At 38.3% G+C, this 25,142-nt stretch overlaps 1 protein-coding gene across 2 annotated transcripts in view; it reads left to right on the forward strand.

Annotated features, from left to right (window-relative positions):
• Window positions 1-869: 869 nt before the first annotated feature.
• Window positions 870-25,142, forward strand: part of COL11A1 (collagen type XI alpha 1 chain) — a 257,545-nt gene continuing 233,272 nt past the window's right edge. Inside the window, exons 1-2 of one of the 2 annotated variants that reach the window (XM_049880227.1) lie at window positions 870-905; window positions 1,232-1,431. In XM_049880227.1, coding sequence (XP_049736184.1) covers window positions 1,326-1,431 — 106 coding nt within the window. In that variant the 5' untranslated portion in view covers window positions 870-905; window positions 1,232-1,325. Of the gene's footprint in view, window positions 906-974; window positions 1,432-25,142 lie in introns of those variants that run through there. The other variant, XM_049880228.1, reaches the window with a different exon arrangement.

The raw sequence follows: 25,142 nt of genomic DNA on the forward strand, positions 1-25,142 counted from the left end.
CCATGTTTTCAGCTCTTGAGGCTGAGGGCCATGGCCAGGTCCTTTATGAGGAGGTGTGGGATAGACTCTCGGAGATCTCTAGTAGTTGCTTTTCTTGCCTCGTCTCTCACCCCCTTTCATACACTACCCCTCCTCCCCCGCCCCAACTGAGGATGAGGACAGAATCTGACGGAAAATTAAATTACTCACCCCTTAATGTCAACTCCCATAAACTTATTTCTCCTCAGTACAGTTGAGCTCTCTATAAAAAAAGCCCCTGAATCAGCCTAGTGCTGAATTTAAGCATTTAAGAAAGCAAGCTCTCAGTTTCGGATCCCGAGGGTGAGCTTCCCTACAAACTCCTAGGTTTTGGTCTCTAGAATCCCTGCATACCACCTTTACCCCTTTCTTTTAATTTTAAGTCTAGAAAAAAAAAAAAAAAGAGAGAGAATGAAAATACTTTTCTGAGTAGGCAGAGCAACGAGTCCGCTGGTTCCACGGCTGCCATAGAAGCAGATTTTTGCACAAGGCTAAGATGACTGCTGCCAGCCCCGGACTCCAGCGGTGTGGCCGATCAGACGCTGGCTCCTCCCCTCCCCCGCCGACGAGGCTAACAGACCGGTGCAAGTAGACAAGTAGCTGTTTTTGTTGAATACAGAAGCTCCTTGAAAACTCTGTGGGCTCCAGGGCTCTCCTGCAATTCCTTTCATTCCCAAAGTGCTGGAGCCAAGCACGCGTCCCCTGTAGCTCCCTCCCATTTCTTTTCGGGGATTTGGGCAGGAGAGGAGGGCGGAGAGGAGTGGGGAGATGGGGGGTGGCCGGTGGGCTGGGCCAGCCCGGAGACCCGATGCTGGGGCAGGGGGAGAGGGGGGCGGGCCCGCGGCCGCCCGAGAGGCGTGTGATTGGGTCTGACCCTCAGCCGGCTTGTCAGTTTCGCCCGGGGTAGGGGGGGCATTAGGAGGGGGGCACCCGCAGGGGAGTGGGCGGGAGAGGGGGCTGCCCAGAGTCTCTTGTCCGGCCCACTGACGGCATGAAGCCTTTAGGGGCGCGCAGTGCTCTCTGCCTTTTGGTTGAAGCCCCTCATCTGCCTTCAGTCTGAAGGCTGGGCCCGGCGGAGGACGGATCGGAGGGTCCCGATCAGTGGGGCCGTCCGAAGAGAGGAGAGGGGCGAGGGGCAGGAAGGAAGCAAACATCCAATTTAAAAGAAAAAGCCCTTTGACTTCCCCCCCCTCCCTCTCCCATGGCTGTGTAGCAAACATCCCCGGCGACACCGTGGAAGGGACGAAGTTGGTCTGCAATCGCAAGTTTGTGGGTCCGGTTCACAGTCGTGAGCACGGGGCTTGGAGATGGAGCGGTGGTCCTCAAGGTGGAAAACGAAACGGTGGCTCTGGGATTTCACCGTAACAACCCTCGCGTTGACTTTCCTCTTCCAGGCTAGAGAGGTCAGAGGAGGTAAGAAAAACTGGATTTGGGGAGGTGGGAGACTGCCGTCGGTCCCTCTTCTTCTGCGCCCCTCCCCCTTTCACCCCTCCTCCTTTCTCCTCCCACCCTCCAAAAACACTTCCCTTAAATAAAATCCAGATTGTAGCAGCCACCAGGTTGGAAGTGGAGACTGGAGAGAGAGATGGATGTAGGCGAGATAGTAATGGGAGAGGAGGTAGCAGGAAAAAAAAAAAAAAAGATCTGTCAGGCACAGAGCCTGCTGAAATGCCCTTCATCACTCAAGCCTCTTTGAAAAGAAAAAAAAATATTACCTTGAACACAAGGGCAGTTGTACAAAGCTTTTGTCTGAAGAGCAGTCCTTAGACGCCTCTTTGAACACATCTTCTGGTTTGTTCAGATTCTTACAAATGGAAATATCCTTTTAAGGGTGAGTCGAGGAGAAAATATAGAGAGAGGGTATAAAATGAACCGTGATAAAGTTCTTTGTCTTGAACAAAGTGAGAAAAAAAAAAAAAAAAAGGGCTGTTTTTACTCTTTGGGGTATAGGGGAAACCAGGAGGATGGATCTAGAAGATTAAGAACACTTTTTGTTTTTGGCATTTTTAAGAGATCTTAAATGGAAAAATTGGCAGACTGCAAGGAAGCACGTTAGAGTGGGTTCAAGATATGGGAGAGAACACTTTTCCCTGGATTTCAGTCCTCTGCTCCCCTCTATGACCCCCTCCCCCCTTCTTCTTGCAGGTTGGACGTGCAGTTCTCTTGGAGAATGATGAAACTCAGCAAGCGATTGGGATGGGAATGGAGGAATAGGGGTTGGGAGGGGAGGGGGCGTGGGATGGGGTGGGAGCGGAGCGGTAAGGAAACGTTCCTACGTGGCACCACCAAATATTCAATGACCAGACCTGCTCTGAAGACTGCAGCCCTGTCAGTACCCAAGGAAGGATGGTGAAGTTACTCCTCCCCTAGGCGTCCTCCCTCCTTTTCCCCCTCCCTTTCTCGCAAAAGCCTCTGACTGGAGCGGTCCGTTAGGTGCTGTAGACACGGCTGGCGGGCAAACGCCTCTGGAGTTCTGGAAGCCCAAGCAGCTTAGAGGGGAAAGGCAAGTTCTGTCAGAGGAAGTGCAGAGAGGAGCTGCGGCTTAGAAAGGAGGATGATGAGGACAGGCTGATGGAGAAAAAAATACAGTCAACCCCAAATAGCGCAGGTTTGGGCAGAAACCCGAGGCTCTGGTCTTGGGTCTAAAACGTCAACATCTGAGTTCTTTGTAAAGTTAAGTTAGCTCTCCTTAAGACCAGACTCTGCGAAAGCGGTCCGTATTCTTCCCTTCTGGTTCACTAGACTCTGCGAGAAGGGTCTGTATTCTTCCCTCACGGTTCACCTTCCTGAGTGGCAGGAAGTGTGGATCATTCCTCTGTAGCAGTGTGTTCTGAGCCTCTTTAGGACTATATTTGGCTTTGAAATGAGTTATATCAATGCTAAAGAATTGACTCATCCTCTTCGGTATTTTCAAGGATAAGTAAGAGAGCCCTTGAAAGTGGAATCCTTTTTAAAAGTTAGCATCTTACCTTTTTTACCTGGTCACCAGTTGAATTTGTCAATTCTGTCAGCAGTTCTGCCCTCTGCTGGTTTTATTTATTATTTGGAATTCAGGGATCTGCCATAGTAAAAATCCCTCTCACCGCAGAAATGTTTGAAAGGACACTGGACTGAAGGAAGGGACATTATTTCTTTATCAGCATGTCACATTCACATGTGGCCAAGGGTATCGTAATTTCAGCTATTTATTTAAAAATATAGAAACCATGACAGTAATCTGTGAGCGTAGATGAAATATAAACTCAAGAGACACCATTATATAAATTCAGGTATTATTTCGCTGAAGGCATTTGTTTCTTTTCTACATTAAATCTTTTTGTAAAGCACTGAAGTAGCAGAAACAATCAAATATCTACACTTCTGACACCTAATTTCCTTTTTCCATTCCTGCCACACACCCAAATCACTTTTAAACAAACATTTCAGTATTGCAACAAATAAATGGTAGGCCCATCCCTATTTTATAAAGTCAAGTAACGTGAGAAATAGCAAAGTTTAAAGATCAGATGTTGTTGAGTTTCTGTCATTTCTGATGAAATGTCTTGAAAGTAATAAGATAGTTAAATAGACATACTGTAAGTTTTTGTTTTCGGTCAAGTTGCTGGTGCTTATTGCTTAGTGGGAAGCCACATGTTTACTTAAACCTACTTCATAGGAATTTCTGTAATTTAATAAACATAAAAAATGAAATAATAGTGTGTTCATGTTTAGAAAGGGAACACTAGCTTCAAAACCTGAACCTACCATACAAGGGAAATAAACCCAGTTTCCAGTTTTAATATTTCAGAATTGCAGTTGAAGTAACAATCAGTAGGATTTACATTGATTGTAAAAGGCAATATACGCTACCATCATACCAAGACTTACTGATTTCACTGAGGGGCAGTGGTGTGGTTTTGTTGCTAAACCAAAGACAATTTTAAAAAGCCTATTTTCACATAAAATTTGTTTTTCTTGGAGGCAAAACATGAAGCCTTAAGAAGTTCTGTGTTCCTAATAAAGTTAGACTCTAGGGAAAGCATAGTTTAGGATCCTGTGGCATCTCACCTTATGGAGAAAGTTGCTTGGAAGTGAATGGATTAAAAGAAAATTTGTGATCTCACACATGTCATATTATTTTAATTTGAAAATTCAAATTCTGTAACGTGGAAATAGTTACCACACTTACTCAAAATTGTTAATCTTTACTATGATTTAGTATGAAAAAAAAACTAGGTGTATTTTTTAATATATACATTTAGATTAACTTCAATTTTATATTTCATTTATTTTGCTGTGGTTAATAAATCAGTTATCTCAAGAATTTATTAATATTTTATCAGTCCATTACTTTTAATATGTATGACCTAGGATTTACCTGGGGTTCACAGTGATTACACTGTGATTGTGTTAAGATAGATGGCTTTATGTAAGAGTTTTAAGTAAGATTTAAGCTATAATTGAGTACTTAGGAAAAATCATATCTAATTGGACCAATTTTTACTAATTAAAATGGCAGCCAGCTTTGGGCAGTTAAACCTATACTGTGTCTTGCAAAATGTTGGTCAATTTTAGGAGGAACTTTAAAAAAGTTGTTGGTATTTGGTCGTGAGCCCTGATGAAGGGTTGTTTTGAGTGCCCAGGATCAGCAGGTGAAATGGTACTGGCTTCCAGAGTATGTGCTAACCCAACCTTGCAAAGAGATCAAGTTTGCCTTTTGGTTACTTAGTTAATCAGTTAAAGATCAGATATGCTTCTGATAACAAATGCAGCGTTTTCTGGGCTTATTAATATTGTCACCATTTTTTAAAAATTCAATAATAAAGAATAATAGGTAATTTATGAGAAGCATCTTCATGCAAGTTTTATAAAGATAATCTCAGTTTAGGTGACACATATATAGTCAGTTAAATATAGACATTTTCACCTAAGTGCCTGTTAGTTTTCAAATTAAGTTTGTCAATATCTAAAAGTAACAATTTGTTTAATAATTACCAGTTAACTGAGGGATTACCTTATAATAGGTAGTCTCTGAGGTAATAACATTTTCATAGTTTTAAAGAAAATTGTGAAAATAAGAAATGTGTCTGGACACTTATAATTTATTGATAGAATTTGTCTAGGTTTAGCGTTTACCTCAATTTGTGACTAAAATGGAAGAACCACGACGTTGGTGTTCAAGTTGGTATCCCTAAAAATACAACAGGGTAAACATGACTCCATTTGAGATTTCTGTATGACAAAGTCTAAATAGTCGCCGTTTTCTAAAAATCTTTGCTGCTTTTCAGAGACAAACCCTCTTTACCCTGGTTAATATTTTGAGGTGCTGACTATTGAGTGATAATGAATGGACTCAAATCAAGCTCGACTGACAGTGTCTGTGTAATAAAAAGTTGAAATTTTCAGGGAAAAAAACACTTTTTTTTAAGATGAGATTTATTTAGAGAATGCTATTATAGCTGGGGATGATTATAGAAATTACAAGTCCATCCTACCTTATCGCTTTACTAATGAGGAAACTGAGGCACAGAAAATTGTTAGCTAAGTATTCTTTCATATATAAATATCCGTATATAAAGTTTTTCTGAGGGATAGGACAAAGATCTGCAGTAGTGATGAAAATATCTTAAAATAACAGAAGTCTGAGATTTACTGAATGGTTAAATATTGCCTAAATTTATATGTGCTGGAGTTTGAGAATCCATTGAGGAGGTGGATTGAGTGAAAATGGCTGGTTTAGAGAAAATCAGATAGAATATATAGAATGCATTTTAATATTTCTCAAATTTCTAAATTTAAAGAGGGTAAATTTTTATTATTTGTACCCTTAATGTATTTATGTGATTCTATAATATTGTTTCCATCAGGGTAGAAAGTGTAGTAGCTTTTAATATATATTTTTGTATATATTTGGTGCTGGATTGAGAACACAGTTTTTTATCCTCTTTAAATCTAGTAAGGGAGGTCTAGGTGTAACTTTGACTTTTCAAGAAGCTAAGGAAATTAGACATTTATTTTGAATAGGGCAAATATTATCAAACTTCTCTTCTTTTTACAGAAAAGCAAAGACATTTAGATGGATTGCATTATATAAAAAAAATATATAGATTATACTTATTGATATATTTTTTATCAATAAACCAGATAATGAATTATTACTTGATGTGCAGTGTGTGTTTAACTGTCATTTGTTTCCCAAATAAGTAACCCTCTTTGTGGAAAAAGTAGGAGAGAACTTAATAGTGTAAAGTCTAATTATTATTATTTTATTTTGTCAAAGCATATCTTTTACTTCCGGAATAAACAAGTAGTTAATTTATAGGGAAGTCCTTGGTGTTAATGGGCTTCCATGATTTTTCGGAAACGACTCGAGGGCACTAGTTTTTTTTTTTTTTGTCAACAGCTATGACAGGTTTTAGTACCGCATTTGGAATTTTCAGAAATGAAAAAAGAAAAATTCAATTTTATTTCTCAGTATTTATTTCTAGAAACCCAACCTTCAAGACCTAGTATTTTTTTTTTTTTACCAGAGATGAGTCTTCTCATCTTTAGGGAAAAGCTGTGCATGTCCTCAGCTTCCCTAAGAAAATGCCTTAGATGCTAGTATTTATATTCATGATTAACTCTGAATAATTTACATCAACATGGTGTTTTAGAAATATTGAGCCATGCCCATCATTTTAGGCAATTTTATAATGATTACATTTAGGTATTCAAAAGTTAGAATTTTACTGAGTCCTAGATACACTTTTCTTTCCTTCCTACCATTGGAGAAGTCATTAAGGGCAGTTGGTGTAATCATTAGGAATTCAAGACAAGTGCAGAGTGGGGGCAGAGAGCTGCTCTGCATTTCTGCTCTTAACTCCTGCGTGTCTCTCCTTTAATTCTGGGGAAATGTGACCTGAGCTGGGAGTGCTGAGAGGAAACCAAACTGTTTCTTTTTTTTGACCATTGAAGTTTTGTTTCTGAGCAAAGAGGAGAGAGAGGTATACACAGATGTTGTAAAAAGTAAAGGCAATTTTCAGTGTAGTTTTTCACCTGTAGTTTTAGCGAGTGCAGTGTTCACCTACCTGCCTAAATTTACTTTTTCCTTCAGATTTCATTTGCAATTTAATTCAAACCTAAAGTTTTGGGATTTTTTTCCTTGATTGCCTTCTACGTTAGGATGCATCTGGCGTACTTGTTTCTCCTTCTTTCAAAACTCTAATATGATTTTATTTTCATAGGTAAGTGGAATATTTTCTACTTTCACGTCAGGATTCAACATGAGTAATACTAGCTCCGAAGAGAAGATGAAAGACAAATTTTAAGTGATTTAACAAGTAATATCTATTTATCAGTTGCAGTCTTTGGCTTACTACTGACTTGGCTAGTGGTTCTTTAGACATTGGCTGATCACCAGACCTACTGTTATCTGGTAAAATAAACTCTTTGCTTGCTGCGCATGGAATTAGAGACAGTGCTATTAATTTAGGAGAAAGAACTCAGAGAAAAGAAAGGTTATCATATTTCAGAGTAAGAGACCAGCTTAAATACTACTTGACAATTGAGAACTAAAACAAACCTGTGTAAAAGTGCTTTAGCACAATCAACTTTTGCAATCCCCTCAAACCTTCTTTTTTTTTTTTTCTAAGAAAGCATTTCTTTCTTATTTTAACCAAATTTAATTGCTCTTGAATGGCTCTCTACTGTACAGGCAAATGAAGGTCTCTATTCATAGCGCTTGAGCGCATAGAGTGTCAGTGGGAGCTTCCTTCCTCTGTCTGGCTGGTAAACTGACATCCGGGCTTGAAGGAATGAACCTCAAACTGTGTGAGGTAGTTGGCTTCCCTTCTTCACTCAGATTTTCTCTTGACTAGGCTAAGAGGCTGTAGTGCACTTTCATACTTTTTGCTCTCAGAATAGCTCTGCAGAGGAAGAAGAGCTGTAAACATGAAAGCGGTGTCTTTCCTTGACTTTTCTACATAGACTACAGTCTAACAGGGGAGCATAGTTTACCATTGGCCGTCACTCTTTCTTTTGAACACTGTAGAGTCTTCCAAATACTTACTGGCTTTGAGGATAACTTTATTGTCAAATCCCTGAGCATGAAGTACTCTTCCGGATGTGGCCCCTCTGTTTGTCCATTCTCATCTCCAGCCATTTCCCATCTCTCATGATCTCCACTCCCAATCATCCTGCACTGCAGCCACATGAAACCTTTTGCCTATATTTTCCCCTGTCTTTGAACACACTGTTCCCTCTCCCTGGAATAGCTCTTCTCTTCTTTTCCCTCTAGTAAATACCTTTGCATACTTCAGGATTTAGCTCGAATGTCACACCACCATGAAACTGTTCCTCATCTCCAACTATATGACATTCTGGAAAAAAACAAAATTATAGAGACAGTAAAAAGATAAAGGGTTGCCAGGGATTCAGGGAGAGGTGGGGAGGATGAGTAGGTAGAACAAGGGGCATTTTAAGGGCAGTGAAATTACTCTGCATGATACTGTAATGGTGGCTACATGACATTATACGTTTGTCAAAATCTGTAGTACTAAGTTCTAACTACTTTTCCTGTGGCATTTCATTTCATTCTGATAATTGTCCTGAAGATAAGTTAATATTGAAATTCCAGTTTTACCCATAAGGAAAGCAAAAAACAGAGAAATTAAGTATCTTGCCTTAGCTCACACAGCTAGTAAGTGGTAGATTCAGAATTTGAACCTAGAAAATCTTGCTTCAGAGCCCTTGATTCTGATTACTCATCCATGTTTTTGATTAGCGTTAGAATGCTTTTACACTGACAATGAACATCAATGAAATTACTCCGGTTCCCTGCCTACCATGGGGCCAGAATGCACAGTATATGACATAGTCGCTATTTAAGTTATTAATTTTCTTCTTACTTCAGCCAGCAGACAGAAACAAGGTTAAAATCTATCTAACTGGAAACCCTAGTGGCATAGTGGTTAAGTGCTCTGGTTGCTAACCAAACGGTCGGCAGTTCTAATCTGCCAGGCGCTCCTTGGAAACTCTATGGGGCAGTTCTACTCTGTCCTACAGGGTCGCTATGAGTCGGAATCGACTCAACTGCAATGGGTTTGTTTGTTTGTTTTAAACTTGAAGTCGTGTGAAAGTTTGAGGACCTCTTCTTGTCATCTTGTTAGTAGTGATTATCTTCCCCTTCCTCCTTTTTATACGTTCTTTCTGAAAGTAAAAGAATTGGGACTCTCTCTAGTTTTCTTCTTCTGGAAAAGAGTTTTGTACATCTTTCCAAAGGTACCACTAAATAATTGTAGCTAATGATTGATTATAGTACCTTTAAAACTGTGGTTTGCTCTAAGATGGTAATCTGACAGAGAAAAATACCACATGAGGTGGTATTTTTGCTTTGACAGCAGCATAAATCATCATTTCACTTGTCTAGTGGTGAGGAAGAAAAGAAAGTTTAATCAAGAATGGTATCAATCTGGAAAATTGTGAATTAGAACTAAATATTCATTTTTGAACCTCTCATCTCAGTTTTACATGTTATTGGAGATTAATGTTCTGACTCAGCTTGAATGATTATTAGAAATAATGGGCTATTTATCTATGTCTGTATATTGCTTTATGATTATTTCAGTAAACTAATTCTTCGTTTAGGTTAGAAAGTAATTTATATATCATACACATAGTTATTATATTATGAATCAAAGTGTATATAAAGTTTCAAGTGCTTAGAAAGATAAATAGACAGTAGTTGTAGAATCATTTTAGAAAAAAAAGTTATGTTTTATAGCCTCTTCATATCCAGGACAGTTATCTTTCTGTTGCATTAACTGTGTCCCAAGCCCCTAGACAAACCCCGGTGGCGTACTGGGTAAGTGCTACAGCTGCTAACCAAAAGGTCAGCAGTTCGAATCCACCAGGCGCTCCATGGAAACTCTATGGGGCAGCTCTATTCTGCCCTATAGGGTCATTATGAGTTAGAATCGACTTGACGGCAATGGGTTTTTGGGTTAAGCACCTAGACCCGAGAATGTCACTTAGTAGATAGCCAGTAAATCTTTACTGAATTGAAATGAGGTGTTGGTTTCAGCTCTAATGACTTGCTTTTGAATAACTTAACTAAAGACCTGAGATGTATGGTTATGCGCATTGATTACTGCCAATGTCTACAGAAGTGTGAAGCAACCTCTGCTGATAATTCCGTGACTCCCTGAAAATTTCCGTCTCTGTTTTACCTCCAAGTCTTTGTACAAGTGATGTCTTCCACCTTGAGCACTGTCTCATTCTTCTGGTTTGGCCGACCATTGCTTTTTACTCAGGATTTAGATATCTCTTCTGGGAATACCTCTCCTTAACCATGAAGACTTTGGTAGTTGACACTGTATAACATCCTCAAAACTTACTGTACTTACCCCAAACTCTATTGCTTATCATTGAATATAATTAATGCTACAATGAAAACAGGGACTGCATCTTTTTCACCTATTTAAGAGAATGGGGCATCTAGCGCTATACCTGAAGTATAATAGGTATATATAATAGGTAGCCAATAAATATTTCTTGAATGAATGAATGAGTGAATGAACTCACAAGAGATTTTCACTAATGTCAACAGGAGAGAGATAATCAGCCTTAGTTTAGTGCCACAGTCATTTCCATTCCCAACCTTGAGGCCTTTGATTGAGCTGATTTGGTATGGATTCCAGGTATATGTGCTTTATACAATGCCACAGGTAATTTTGATGCACAGACAGGAGTTTACAAACCTCTGAACAGGAAATACATATATCTGAAAGTGGGAGTATGCCTAGTATGTATAACAAGGCACCGAAACTCAAGTGAAAGGGTATGCATCTGCTTATGTGTAGTGGCTCTGCAGGAACCAGCTTGAGCAGATCTGTTGATTGTCATACAAATAATGCTTCCTTTTAACCCTCCTTCTCAGAGCATTCCATAAAGTAAAGAGCAATGAAGGTAGTTCTTTTCAATATTAAAATCAAATGGTTATATTAAATATATAATTTTAGTTTGATAGGGATCTTTTCTAATAGCCTTGGCCATTTGTAAACAAGAAATACTGTACTTCTCAAATATCACGTTTGTCAGCTGGGTTTTGTTCTTTCCTTTGCCATCCTCAGAGGTGTAACATTATTATGTTATGACATTTTATATAATATTATTCCTAACATAATAATAGCATGTGTACTATTATGACATTATTTCTGCTTTCAACTTTCAGTTCATATAAACTTTTATGATTTGAGAAAGTTCAGGGTTGAGACTGTTCAATAACCACAGAAATTAAATAACTGTCTTCTACAAAAGGAGACTTGGTGGCACGGTGGTTAAGCACTCAGCTGTCAACTGAAAGGTCAGTGATTGGAACCCGCCAGCTGCTCCATGGGAGAAAGATGTGGCAGTCTGCTTCTGTAAAGATTTACAGGCTGGCCCTATGGGGTAGTTCTACCCTGTCCTGTATGGTCACTATGAGTTGGGATCAACTGGATGGCAATAGGTTGGTCTTCTACAAACCTCCGCTGTGTTAGGTGATGTGGTTACAAAGAGAGTATGCCAATCTCTATTCTCACAGAGTATATTTGTTACTAGAAGAGTTACAGTGAAAAGTTAATACACTCAATCATTTAGTCATTCAACAAGTAAGTATTCAATTTCTATTATGGATTCATGCTAGGGGCTAGGCTCATTCATTCATTCATTCATTTGTTGAATTTTATATTCAATGGGTTCATGTTAGAGACTAGGCAAAGTTATATACACTTTTGCCTTATGGAGCTTATGGTCTACTTGAGGAAATAATCATTAATCAAATAGTCACACAAGTAAATGGAAAACTACTACTATGCTTGATACTTAGAAGGAGAGGTACAAGATTCTAGGAAAATGCAGAACAGAAGCTCAGTGAGGTCTTAGAAGGCTTCCTTGAGAAAGTAACAATTGAATATGGAAGAATAAACTGAAGTGAGGAAGAAAGGGTATTCCATGTCTCAAGGTCTGTGGCAAAAAGGAGAATGACACCAAAATGGACATTAAGAAGGGGAGTGTAGCTGGAAAAGAATACATGGAGTGAAACGTATAATTTAAGATGGAGCTGGGGAAGTGGGCATCAGCTACATAAAGCAAGACCATCTGGATGTATTTTTCTACGTAGCTTGGAACCATGTGACTAAGTTCAAAGTACAGGGAGACTGCTAAATTGGCAAGATCAGTGCATACTTTGATATCTCTCTACACTTAGTTCCACTTGATTGCAACCAGAGGATCCTATCATGAATAACCAGGGAGCTGGGACCATCCTACTTTCTCCATCATAGCTAACACACTATCAAGTCACTTGGGAATGCCAACAGTAATCAGTGCATTTAAATCACACTTGATAAACTTGAAAAATACATGAATGAATAATATTTCTTTTATAAGGGAATGCATTAAGCTAATGTGTTTATATATTTGTAAATTCTGTTGTAAGATTAAGAAGTCATCTAAAATTTCTAAATCTTCTGGGATTGTCCTTGATATTGCTAAAATTATAACACTTTTATAATGTAAATTATAAATAATAACTTTTGTTTCTGAGGATTAATGTATTTGATCATGATCTCTGTCTTATTTATTTGAGAGAACAAAGTGTTGATTGTCAACATTTTTAAGTCATAAAGATTTTTTTCAGGGGGAGTCATATCAAATCGAGGTTTAAAAGAACCGTGCCATTAACGAAGTCACTTATGGCTGTAAATAATATTGATAGGCTGTCAACTCCCAGAATTTTATTTCCAGCCAGATCATTCCTCTCAACTCTACACTCATTTGCTCAACTGTCTTTTCAACCATTTGCAATGAGATTTCTTAAGTCATGTCAAACTTAGCATGCCGAAAACTGAGTTGCAGAACTCCCGTCCTGAAACCTGTTCCTCTAACCAGTCATCCTCATCTCAGTTAATGGCAACACAATCTGTCATAATGTTCGGGCTAAAAAATTTAGAGACTGCTTTGACTCGTTTTCCCCAATACCCACATCCAACCTATCAGCAACTCCTGTCTGCTCTACTTTCAGAATATATACAGCAATTGACCCCAGTGCTTTATGTCTCAGTCCAAGAAGACATCACTCATTGCCGTTGCCTCCTAACTGCTCTCTGATCCCACCCCATTGCCTCTATTCTCTGTTCTTAACACAGCAGCCACTGTGATTGGAAAAAAAAAAAATAAGTTGGTTCAAGCTACTCCTCTGTTCCAAAACTCCCAATGGCTCTTCATTTCACTTGGAGTAAAATCCAAACTCCTTCCGTGATCTCACAGGACCTATACAATCTGACTTCCTCTTCCCCTCACACTTGCTTCTCTGATCTCATCTGTTAAAACCCAAACCAAACCTGTTGCTGTCCAGCTGATTCGATCTCATCTATTATACCTGTTTTTTTTTTTTTTTCCATTTGCCGGAGACATTTGTCTCCTTGTATTTGCTGAACATGCTGGGCCAACTCTTGTCTCAGGTTCTGTTCACTTGCAGTTCTCATTGCTTAGGGTACTGTTCCACAAAACCATCAGGATAGAGCAATCTCATGACCTTTAGGACTTTGCTCAAACATCATTTTCTCATTGAGGCCTTTCTGGTCCTTCTTATTTAATAATAATTAACCCTTCCTGTATTCTTTTATTTTTCTCCTTTGTATTAATCAAATATTTGTTGTGCATAAAATAATGAGCTATTTAAATTAAAGATAGATATTTTGTTGTAATGCTTTACACAAAATGTAAAATAATTTTAGAGTAAAAATTTGGTCTTAAATTATTTGAGTAGCTCATAGACTGTATTTATCCAAATAGTTTCATTTCACATGATTAGACATAGTATGACTTGGCCAAATCCCACATAGTAAAACATTTTATTTATTTGATGAACATTGCACAGTGAACATTGAGCCAGCTACTTTAAGAGGTTACAAAACAACAACAAAAAAATCAAACTCACCACTGAGTTGATTCCAACTCATGGCAACTCTATAGGACAAGGTAGAACTGCCTTGTAGGGTTTCCAAGGAGCAGCTGGTGGATTCAAACCGCCAGACTTTCGGTTAGCAACTGAGCTCTTGTGTGGAAATGGTATTAGGAGTTTCTACTTTATTTCTCTGGCACAACTGAGCAATGATATAGGATGTGTAGTTAGAATGTAGATGGGAAATAGTCCCAGCTGAAAACCTGTTGTTGTCGTTAGGTGCCATTGAGTCTGTTCTGACTCATAGCGGCCCTATGTATAACAGAATGGAACACTGGCCAGTCCTGTGCCATCCCTACATTTTTCTTGATGAAAACCTTATGGAGCCCCAAATAGCTAAAGCAATCTTGAAGAAGAATAAAGTAGGAGCACGTGTGCTGATTTCAAAACACAATCTAAAGCCTCAGTAATTAAAATAGCAATCGTTGTTATGCGTGAGCCCATTGTTGCGGCCACTATGTCAATCTGTCTCATTGAGGGTCTTCCTCTTTTTCACTGACCCTCTTCTTTACCAAGCATGATGTCCTTCTCCAGGAACTGGTCCTTCCTGATAACATATCCAAAATATGTGTGATGAAGTCTCTCCATCTTTGCTTCTAATGAGCGTTCTGGGTCTGCTTCTTCCAAGGCAGATTTGTTTGTTCTTCTGGCAGTCTGTGGTATATTCAATATCACTCACCAACACTACAATTCAAATGAAAACCTAGGAAATAATAATTACAGATCAGACCTTGTCCAGGAAATGTACACACATGTACAAATGTATTTAGTGTTCCTCACTGAAATCTGAATCCAGGACCCTTAATCTTACAGATTTCTCTCAACTCCTGTGTAGGTCAGAATGAGAATAATAGTCAATTGGTGGGATGTGAATACAATTGATTTTGATGGAAGTCATACCTTTTCTATTATTTCCACTTATATTTCACTATGTATTTTTTCCATCTTTCTAATTATGAGTATCATTGTACATTTGAATTATTAAAAATTTGGCATTTTCATGGAATTATAAGCAAGCATATTTACATTTAATTATCAGATTTCTGTTTTCTAAAAAGGCAATACCAACAGGCTTATTAAGTGCTTAGTTTGATGAAGTTACATGTTTCCTAAAACTACAGATTACTGTTTTATCTGTTCATGCCATTCTCAGTGTGATGCTGAATATCAAATATCTGCATTTTCCAAAATGCCTATCAAATTTTGGGCTTTGAGATGTTTGGATTTATTTTATTCATATACATTTTTTCCTATAGGAAAATACATTTTGTAATTACTCTCTTATTAGTGGCTGAGCATATTAACTGATTGTAGAACACATTAGGGAAAAATGGACTCTAAATAGCATTAGGGAACAATTCTCATGTCCATGAATATTTAGACTGTACACTATAAGGGCACCTTATATAATCTTACAATTTATGAATCTTAAGATTAGGCAGCTCATTTCTCCCGTTTTGTGCTTTTTCTCACTCTACAGATTAAATTGCAAAATATACACTAGAAGTGTGGTAGTTTCAGCTATAAAGGGTTGTGTTAAACCATAGGCAGTTTATGTGATCTCTGTTGACATTGTTTGCACCTGGTAGTCATTTAAATACAATCTTCCGTGCCTTTTTAAAAATTGGAGAATTTATGTCAATATGTTTAATTACATAATACTTCATGTTGTTTATAATACAGGTTTGGTCTGTGGCACATGTGCATTTGAAGTAAATGAAGGATGGTGTCAGAGGAAACATACTAAAGTATTAGATTTTTAAAACTTTTAATAAATAATTTGCATCGTGGTTACTGTGTCTTAAACTATAGTTATGTCAATATCTATTCAATGTAAAGAAAGACAATGAAGAGGGGCAAATGCTGTGATGTAAGTATATTAATGTTAGAATGCTAATGGAACAGTGAATGTGAAAATAATTAATTTGAGACCTATTTGGTTGCTTAAGCTAAGATCCAGGAAACTTTCTGGAGTTAGATGTATCAGAGATAACATATGCTGCTATAGAAACTTATAAGCAGTACATAATTTTCATGGTTGACATCTAAAAGAACTTAAGAAACAGAAAACTATTCAGTATTCTAATCTACTGCAAAGAGGTTTCCCTGAGGTAGTCAGGGGAAAATGAATAACAGGAATCGAGTGAATTAATCCCCTGGAGAACATGGGCAGTGCTCACTGGAACTGGCAGAGAGGCTCAGAATAGTTGAAATTTCCGGGGAATAATAATTTTAGATATTATTTTTATTTAGTACTTTTTTATGTGTTAGGCACTGTCCTAAGAGATTAAAATGCTTTATCTCATTTAATTTTCAAAATGAGGCTAAAATGAAGAAACTAAGTCTTAGAGCGCTTACCCAAAGTCATACAGATAATAATTGATTTCACATAATTTTCATATGTCACAAAATATTTTTTCTTTTGGTTTCAACTTTTGAAGACATAAAAAAAAAAAGTCGTATCCTGCAGGTTATGCAAAAACATGAAGGGAGGCAATTTTAGTCTGTAGGTATAGCTTGCCACGCTCTTATTCTAAGGCATTGTTACAAATAGCAGCTCAGCTCTCACAAAAACTCTTTGAGTTAAATAGTTTCATTATTCTCATTTTACAGATCCGGAAACTGAGACACAGAGTTGTTAAGTGATCTGTCCAAATCACACTGAAGCTAAGTGGCAGAGGTGGGACTCGGAACCAGTCTGGCTTTAGAAGTTGGGCAGTTCCAGCTGCGGAAGCTGAGTTGTTAATCATTGCCTATACTCTTGTCATCGCCTGAATTTCAGACTATTTATTAAGAGCTCTTAAGATTTTGAAGTATACCGGAGTCTTGGTTGTAGTTAAATTAGGATAATTGGTCACTTTTGTTCATATTTCTCTATTGTCAGTCCTATGTTCCACTGTGGAGGCAGTGGGGGTTCTGTGGTAGAATTTTTGCCTTCCAAGTGAGAGACCTGAATTCGATTCCTGGCCACTGCAACTCATGCTCAGTCACCGTCTGTCAGTGGAGGTTTGCATGTTGCTATGATGCTGAACATATTTCAACAGAGCTTCCAGACTGAAATGGACTAGGAAGAAAGGCCTGGTGATCTATTTCTGGAAATCAGCTAGTGAAACCCTGTGGATCACAATGGTTCAATCCTGTTATAGATAGGGTCACCATGAATTGGGGCCTGATGCAATGGCAGCTAACAAAAACAACAACACTCCCTTACCATACATACAAATTAGTTCTCCTGGCTTCTTGTTACTCACCTGGTTGTTGTTGTTAGGTACTGTCAAGTTGATTCTGACTCATAGCAACCCTATGTAAAACAGAGCGAAACATTGCCTGGTCCTGCGCCATCCTCGTGGTTGTCGTTATGCTTGAGCCCATTGTTGTAGCCACTGTGTCAACCCATCTGTTTGAGGGTCTTCCTCTTTTTTGCTGACCCTCTACCAAGCATGATGTCCTTCTCCAGGGACTGATCCCTCCTGATAACATGTCCAAAGTATGTGAGCCGAAGTTTTGCCATCCTTGCTTCTAAGGAGCATTCTGGCTGTACTTCTTCCAAGGCGGATTTGTTCATTCTTCTGACAGTCCATGGTATATTCAATATTTTTCCACAACACCATAATTCAAAGCTGTCAATTCTTCTTCAGTCTTCCTTATTCATTGCCCAGCTTTCACAGACATATGAGACAACTGAAAACACTTTGGGTTGGGTCAGGCACACTTTAGTCCTTAAAGTGACATCTGGAGTAGTAAAGTATTTCACAACTGTGTCGAAGGTGGTTTTTTACTCTTTCTCTGCTTTATTTATTTATTTATTTTATTTCATCCCATAATGGTATGTTTTATATATGGTCTGTGATATAAAGTGCAAGGTGAGGATAAGTGACTCTCTAGAAGTGAGGAAAGAATCTACTTTAGAAAGCCACTTGCGTCCTTGCCAACCTGACTCAAACAATGGTAACCAAACTAGATAAGCTCTTCCAGATGCGTTAAAGGCCACTTCCAACCCTTGTCCTTTGCTTTCTGAGGCTAATGGGAAAGAGTCTTCAGGTGCAAAGTCGGATGCAGCTTCTCATTCATTCATTCATTCAATATATCTCTACTGATTATTTACTATGTGCCAGCCTTATTTACTATGTTAGGCCTTGAGAACACAATAGTGGACATCAGTAGTGCTGATGTTTATTACTATCATAGAGTTTACGGTCTATCAGGAGAGGCAGATGTTAAATAATACTTTACAAGCTTTGAATATATAAAACAAAGAAGAGTGAAAAAGAAATATTACATGGTGTGAGTATGTAAAAGGGAAATCATGACTACAGGTTAGATACATACTGTGTCTGAAGGCATACAGCCTAGAATGAGTACAAGATAATTAAACAAGCGAATGCTAAAGAGTGTGGGGCTATCAGTAGGGAATATAGGATGCTTGGTGTCAAGTGGGAGGGTCATATAACCCAGCCTGGGCAGAGTGAATAAAGATTTCCTGGAGAAGTGATGCTTGGGTTGAGATAGAAAGGTTGACTAGATCTGAGTTCACTAGGTTTTCAACCCTGACTGCACATTAGACTCACCTGGGGAACGTTTATACATATGGATACCTGTGCCCTACCCTAGTCATTGTTCTTTATTAATTCTGGATGGACTCAGCTATCATCTATCTTAAAAGCTTTCTAGGTGACTCTCATAACTTGACTGAAAATCAGTCATGACTGAAAATTCAGTCAGTTGTCCTTAGTCAGTTGAGCAAGCAAGGAGAGAATATCTCCAATAAAGGAAGTTTGGTACATTTCAGAAACGGAAAAAAGTTTACTTTAGCTGAAGGGTAAAATTTGGGCGTTGGAAGAGTGAATAGGAATGAGTATTCAGGTTCACTTGGAGTTTGTGGCAGTGAATTCATGATTTTTCTCCAGCTGTTCACAGCAGCCAGGGTGAACCCAGGGAGAATTTGGACAGCTGAATTTAATCAGTGTTGCTGTTTTACCAGGCAAGCATGACTGCTCTCATTGTCTTGAACCCCACACTCTCTTATATCTCTGCTGTCATATTTGCTGTTTCTTTCCTCCTCTGCTTTGCTAATGAACTACTATTCATCTTTAGAACTCAGCTTAAATGTTCCAAATAGTAATATTTTAACCCTTGTGGGTCATATGGTGTCTGTGCAGTTACTCAACTCTGTCCTTGTAGTGCAAAAGTAGTGATAGACAGTTGTAAATGAGTGGGTGTGGCTATGTTCCAATAAAACTTTATTTAGGAACACTGAAATTTAAATTTCACATAACTTTCATGTCAAAATATTATTTTTCCTTTGTTTTTTTCAACTTTTGAAGACATAAAATAATTCTTATTTTGCAGGTTATGCAAAAATATGAAGGAAAGCAATTTTAGCCTGTAGGTATAGCTTGCCAAGCTCTTATTCTAAGATATTGTTACAAATACCAGCTCAGCTCTCACAAAAACTCTTTCAGTTAAGTACTTTTGCTATTCTTATTTTACAGATGCAGAAACTGAGGCACAGAGTTGTTAAGTGATCTGTCCAAATCACACTGAAGCTAAATGGCAGAGGTGGGACTCAGAGCCAGTCTGGCTTCAGAGTCTAGGCTCTCAGTAGTATAATAGTGCTGCTCTTCTCTACTGCTCATGGGAGTGTGTGGCTGAAGAAGGTTAGAGGAGAAATTAACTAGTGACAGAGTGATCATAGCACTGTGAGATGGTAGATTAGTAATCCATGGGAATGTTGAAGGCAACAGGGAGAAAAGATCAAAGACTAGGGGCCAGATTTATCAATGAATGAGTGAAGGTGTTCAAGAGGTCAATAGAGTACAACAGAAAGGACTTATTAGGTTCTCAGAAACTGTTATTTTAAGATTAGAGAATCATATGGGCTCCAGAGGAAGTTGTTTTGAAATTATATGTGTATATACATACATTTATACATATATGTACACGTGTGTGTGTATATATATATATACATATATATAAAAAATAAACCTGTTGCTGTCGATTCTGATTCGTAGTGACCCTACAGGACAGAGTAGAACTGCCCTGTAGAGTTTCCAAGGAGAGGCTGGTGGATTCGAACTGCCAACCTTTTGATTAGCAGCCAAATTCTTAACCACTGTACCCCCAGGGCTCCATTTTATATATATACATATGTGTGTAGGTGTGTATTATATATATAAATATTTTTTTCAGTCAGCCAACATTTTATATGGTTGTGTGTGTTTATATAATCGTGTGTATTTTATGTGCGTTGTATGTTTCTGTCCTCTTCTAATTTTGGAAAAAAGTATAAGCAAATAATTAAAACCCAGTGTAAAATGTGTTATAGAGGTGAGCATGTCTAACCCAGCTTTGGGAGATAAGGGAATGCTTTCTGGAGGAGATAGCATATCAGTTGTATCCTGCTTATTCCTCAGATAATATGGAGATAATATTTCAGACAGTGGGGGTAGGATTATAAAGACCCAGAGGCAGAAGAAAGAACTTGAGCTGTAGGCAGTGTGAGTTCAGTATGGCTAGGGCACTGAGGGAGGAAGGAGTTAGGGGGTAATGAGAGATGGATGGGGATGTGGTGGTGAGGGTGGGACTGGGAGGATAGGCAGATGTATCCAGGTCGTGATGATTTTATATGAAAGGTGTGTGAATATCTTCTGGAAGTCAGTGAAGTTCTCTGAAAGATTTTAAGCAGCAGAATGACATGTTCGTGTTTGGATTTTTGGAAAGCTCACTCAGGCTGTGGTGTGAAGATTTATCTGAAAAGGATAAATGGATACTGTAGTAATGCAGTGGGCTCTGATATCTTATTTTTCCATTTAATCAGCCTATAGGGTTGCTATGAGTCAGAATCAACCTAAAGGCAGTGGGTTTGCTTTTTCATTTGGTTACTACATAACAGTAAAAGCCAGGAAAATATTAGTGAACAAAATGTGTTGAATCAGATACATTTTAAACACAGAATCATGGTCCCTGTCACTGGTATTGGCAACAAAGAAGCAGTTAAAATGTTGAGGACATTTAAGAGCTTCTTTGTAAGAATTTCACTTTTTTAGCTATGTAGAGTTAAGCCATAATGCACGATAGCTTTTAATCCTCAAAAAGTTGCGGTTCAGTTGACTATGAATTTAGAATATTTTAGAATAGTTTGTGTGCTTGTGTGTGTGTGCACACATAGATTCTAAACATAGAAACCCTTTTATGAGGATTTATTAAATACTATGATTATCTGACCCCCACGTGTCTGTCAGTTTGTTGTACTGTGGGTGCTCGCGTGTTGCTGTGATGCTGGAACCTAAGCCATCGGTATGCAGATACCAGCAGGGTCACCCATGGAAGACAGTTTCGGCTGAGCTTCCAGACTGAGACAGGCTAGGAAGAAGGACCCGGCAGTCTACTTCTGAAAAGCATTAGCCAGTGAAAACCTTGTGAGTAGCAACGGAACATTGTCTTATGTAGTGCTGGAAGATGAGCCCCCCAGGTTGGAAGGCACTCAAAAGATGACTGGGGAAGGGCTGCCTCCTCACAGTAGAGTCGACCTTAATGACGTGGATGGTAAAGCTTTTGGGACCTTCATTTGCTGATGTGGCATGACTCAAAATGAGAAGAAACAGCTGTGAACATCCGTTCAAGCATAGCAACGGTTGTGAGGATGGTGCAGGACCGGGCAGTTTCGTTCTGTTGTGCATAGGGTCGCTATGAGTCGGAGCCGACTCGATGGCACCTAACAACTTAACAACATGATTATTTGATCAAAGAAAAAGCAAAATTTCAAAGTGACTTGATTTATTATTTAGTCCACTTGGAAGAAAATTTAGGACTTGATTAACTGAGTTTTCTTTTTTTTTTCTTGGTAACACCATGTGCATATTAAGAAAAAGTTGAAGTATTCATTTTATGTTCTAATTTTTATTGTCTTTTGGGGAATAAATTATGATTTTTAAAAAATATTATACTCTTACAAGATGCCATGTGTCTCTACAAAGAACTTTGGCATGTTTTAAAAATAGAGCCCTTGTTTTGAATCTTGTAGAGTGTGTTTTTATCACATTAGTTTCAAAGTAGGAAGAAACAAATATGGCAAAGTCTGTGCTCTTAGACAAGTTGATCATGTGAAAGTCCACTTTGGAAAGAAGGAAATCGTGATCCATTTCATGTACTATTTATGCATGTCTTCTTGTGACCATGACAACGGGGCTGTATTCTTTACTTCACTAGACCTGTAGCATCCATTTTTTTTTTTTTTTTTTTTTTTTCATAGCTGTGTTCATATCTACCCTGGAGTCTTTACACTCTTCAGCTGTTCTTTTGAGGATGACTTCAGAGTAAGAAGATAAGATAAAATTAACAGACAAGATTCCTTGGCTTTTAAAAACATTCTGCTTCAGAATAATTTATACTCTGTAACATGATGAATTTAATTTAAAACAAATATAAACACAAGGAATCAAACTGGCTCAAGATAATTTTAGTACATTGGAGCCCTGGTTGTGCAGTGGTTAAGAGTTCAGCTGCTGACTAAAAGGTCAGCAGTTTCAATCCATCAGTCACTAGTTGGAAACTCCCTGGCGGCACTTCTGTTCTCTCCCATAGGGTCGCTATGAGACGGAATCCACTCAATGGCAAAGTGTTTGTTTGTTTGTTTGTTTTTAAATTTTTATTGTGCTTTAAGTGAAAGTTTACAAATCAAGTCAGTCTCTCATACAAAAACTTATATACACCATGCTACATACTCCCAATTGCTCTCTCCCCATTGAGACAGCCCACTCCCTCCACTCTCTCTTTTAGTGCCCGTTTCGCCGGTTTCTAACCCCCTCTACCCTCTCATCTCCCCGCCAGGCAGGAGATTCCAACGTAATCTCAAGTGTCCACCTGATCCAAGAAGCTCACTCCTCACCAGCATCCCTCTTGGTTTTAGTATACGGGCAGTCCCTGGGTTATGAATATTCGACTTACATTCAACCCATAGTTACGAACCAACCCCTGTAAAGTCCATTAGATTAAAAATTTGTGGTACGTACAATGATTCGTAATAACGAACATGTGCTACTTGTGGTGTGCGTCAAAATATTATTACTGTGTTTTTATGTTAAAGGTGTTTTAGTGTACCTGGAAGTGTTTCTTTTTTATTCATAGTAAGGTATACTATGTGCTATATACTAAGACAAACATTTAAAGTTAGATATAAACTGTGCCTAACTGTCCCAACTTACGTACAAATTCGACTTAAAGGCAGATTTAGGAATGAAAATTGTTTGTAATCTGGGGACTGCCAGTATTTATTTCTTAAGTTTTTATTTTGCAGGGTTTATTTAGTTTGCTTTCTGGTGCTCAATTCCCACATCTGTACAGCGGGGATAAGAACATATACCCTGCGAATTTGATGAAAGTGAATGCATGTGAAAAACTTAACTCAGTGGCTGGCACACCTGAGGATCTCTGGGCATGGCAGTTATTATAATTTGTATTTTCTTAGTTTTATATAATAAGAGAAAAGAAGAAAGAATAATTAGGTATCTTATTAGCCTAAAAAATTGGCCATTGCATACACGGCTAGTGCAAACAATTTTCTTAAATGCCATTATGATTTTTTTAAATATTCCAAGGCTGAACTAAAGTACCATTTTGATAGTGAATAATCCCTTGAAAATCTTTGACTTCCTCTAAGAAAAGTTTTTTTTTCTTTTTTTTTTTTTTTTTAATAATTTGACCCAGTGTATACTCCAGATGGATTTTCTTTCAGAAGCTTGATGAAATAGGTAGACAGGGGCTTTATTATTAAAGGGAAGGACATTCATCATTATATATATAATAGATTTTATATGATTGTAAAATTTAAATAACTAAGGAAGTGATCAAATGCACATTGTTTACAAGCATTTATTCAATTATTCATAATTCTATAACAGACTAGTTAAGCAAAAATTGGTTGAAATTATAATTTTCAAAGAACAAAACCCAGCTGTAGGTTACCCTCTACTTTGTGAAGTGTGATAAATGGTGCTGATGGTATTCCCAGATTCTAGAATGAGTCCCATTTTCATTGTCATTGAGTCCTCCCAGAATCAATTTATTCACAAAACACAACCCAAAACCAAAAAGCCCACTGCTGTCAAGTTGATTCTGATGCATAGAGACCCTATAGGACAGAGTAGAACTGCCCCATAGGGTTTCAAGGCTGTATGTAATCTTTATGGAAGCAGACTGCCACATCTTTCCCCTCTGGAGTGGCTGGTGGGTTTGAACCCCTGACCTTTTGGTTGGCAGCTGAATTATTCTGAAATCTGATGACAATTCGATTTTATTCTTTAGTTAACCACTGAAATTTTTCCAGTTGGTAATGTTAGTTGTAACTTTCACCCAGAAGTGGTCTCTTTTACCTCTGTACCATACAGTACTGTGTACCTCTAAGGAAATGTAGATACTGCCTCCTTCATACTTATTGGGCATATGTAGTGCCTCCCCAGTTAGAATCTAAATACATGAGGTAAGAACCAGATCTCATACATGCTAAGTGGTACTTTGACCAGCACATGGCCTGCTCTGGATGTTTTGTTTATTTTTGAATACAGGTAGAAAGCCCAAACCAAACCAAACCCATTGCCATCTAGTCGATTCCAACTCATAGTGACCCTGTAGGGCAGGGTAGAACTGCTCCATAGGGTTTCCACAGAGTGCCTGGTGAATTCGAACTGCCGGTATTTTGGTTAGCAGCCTTAGCTCTTAACCACTACTCTGCCAGGGTTTCCAGTAGAAAGCCAGTAACATATAAATATATTGAATAGCATAGATTCTAAAGTCTGCGTATAACAATGCTTACACCACATGGTTCACGTTTTGATTTGCTCACTGATTTAATTAGATATATAGTTTGAAGCCCAGGGAATTTGAGTATCTAAGAAAAGCAAGTTATCCAAATGGGTCCAGTTCACAAAGGGGAAGTTTAAGCTTCCTAACTTATATTGGACACATCATTACAACTGGCTGTAACTGGTATGGGTTGGATTTGGGAAATTTATGCTTTTGCCAATCTGTCAATCTGCACTGGGCAAATCTGCTGCAAAAGATCTCTTTAAAGTGTCAAAATGCAAAGATGTCACTTTGAGGACTAAGGTGGGCCTGACCCAAGCCATGGTGTTTTCAATTGCCTCATATGCATATGAAAACT

This window comes from Elephas maximus, chromosome 3, assembly GCF_024166365.1.
Source record: "Elephas maximus indicus isolate mEleMax1 chromosome 3, mEleMax1 primary haplotype, whole genome shotgun sequence".
NCBI classification, from domain to species: domain Eukaryota; kingdom Metazoa; phylum Chordata; class Mammalia; order Proboscidea; family Elephantidae; genus Elephas; species Elephas maximus.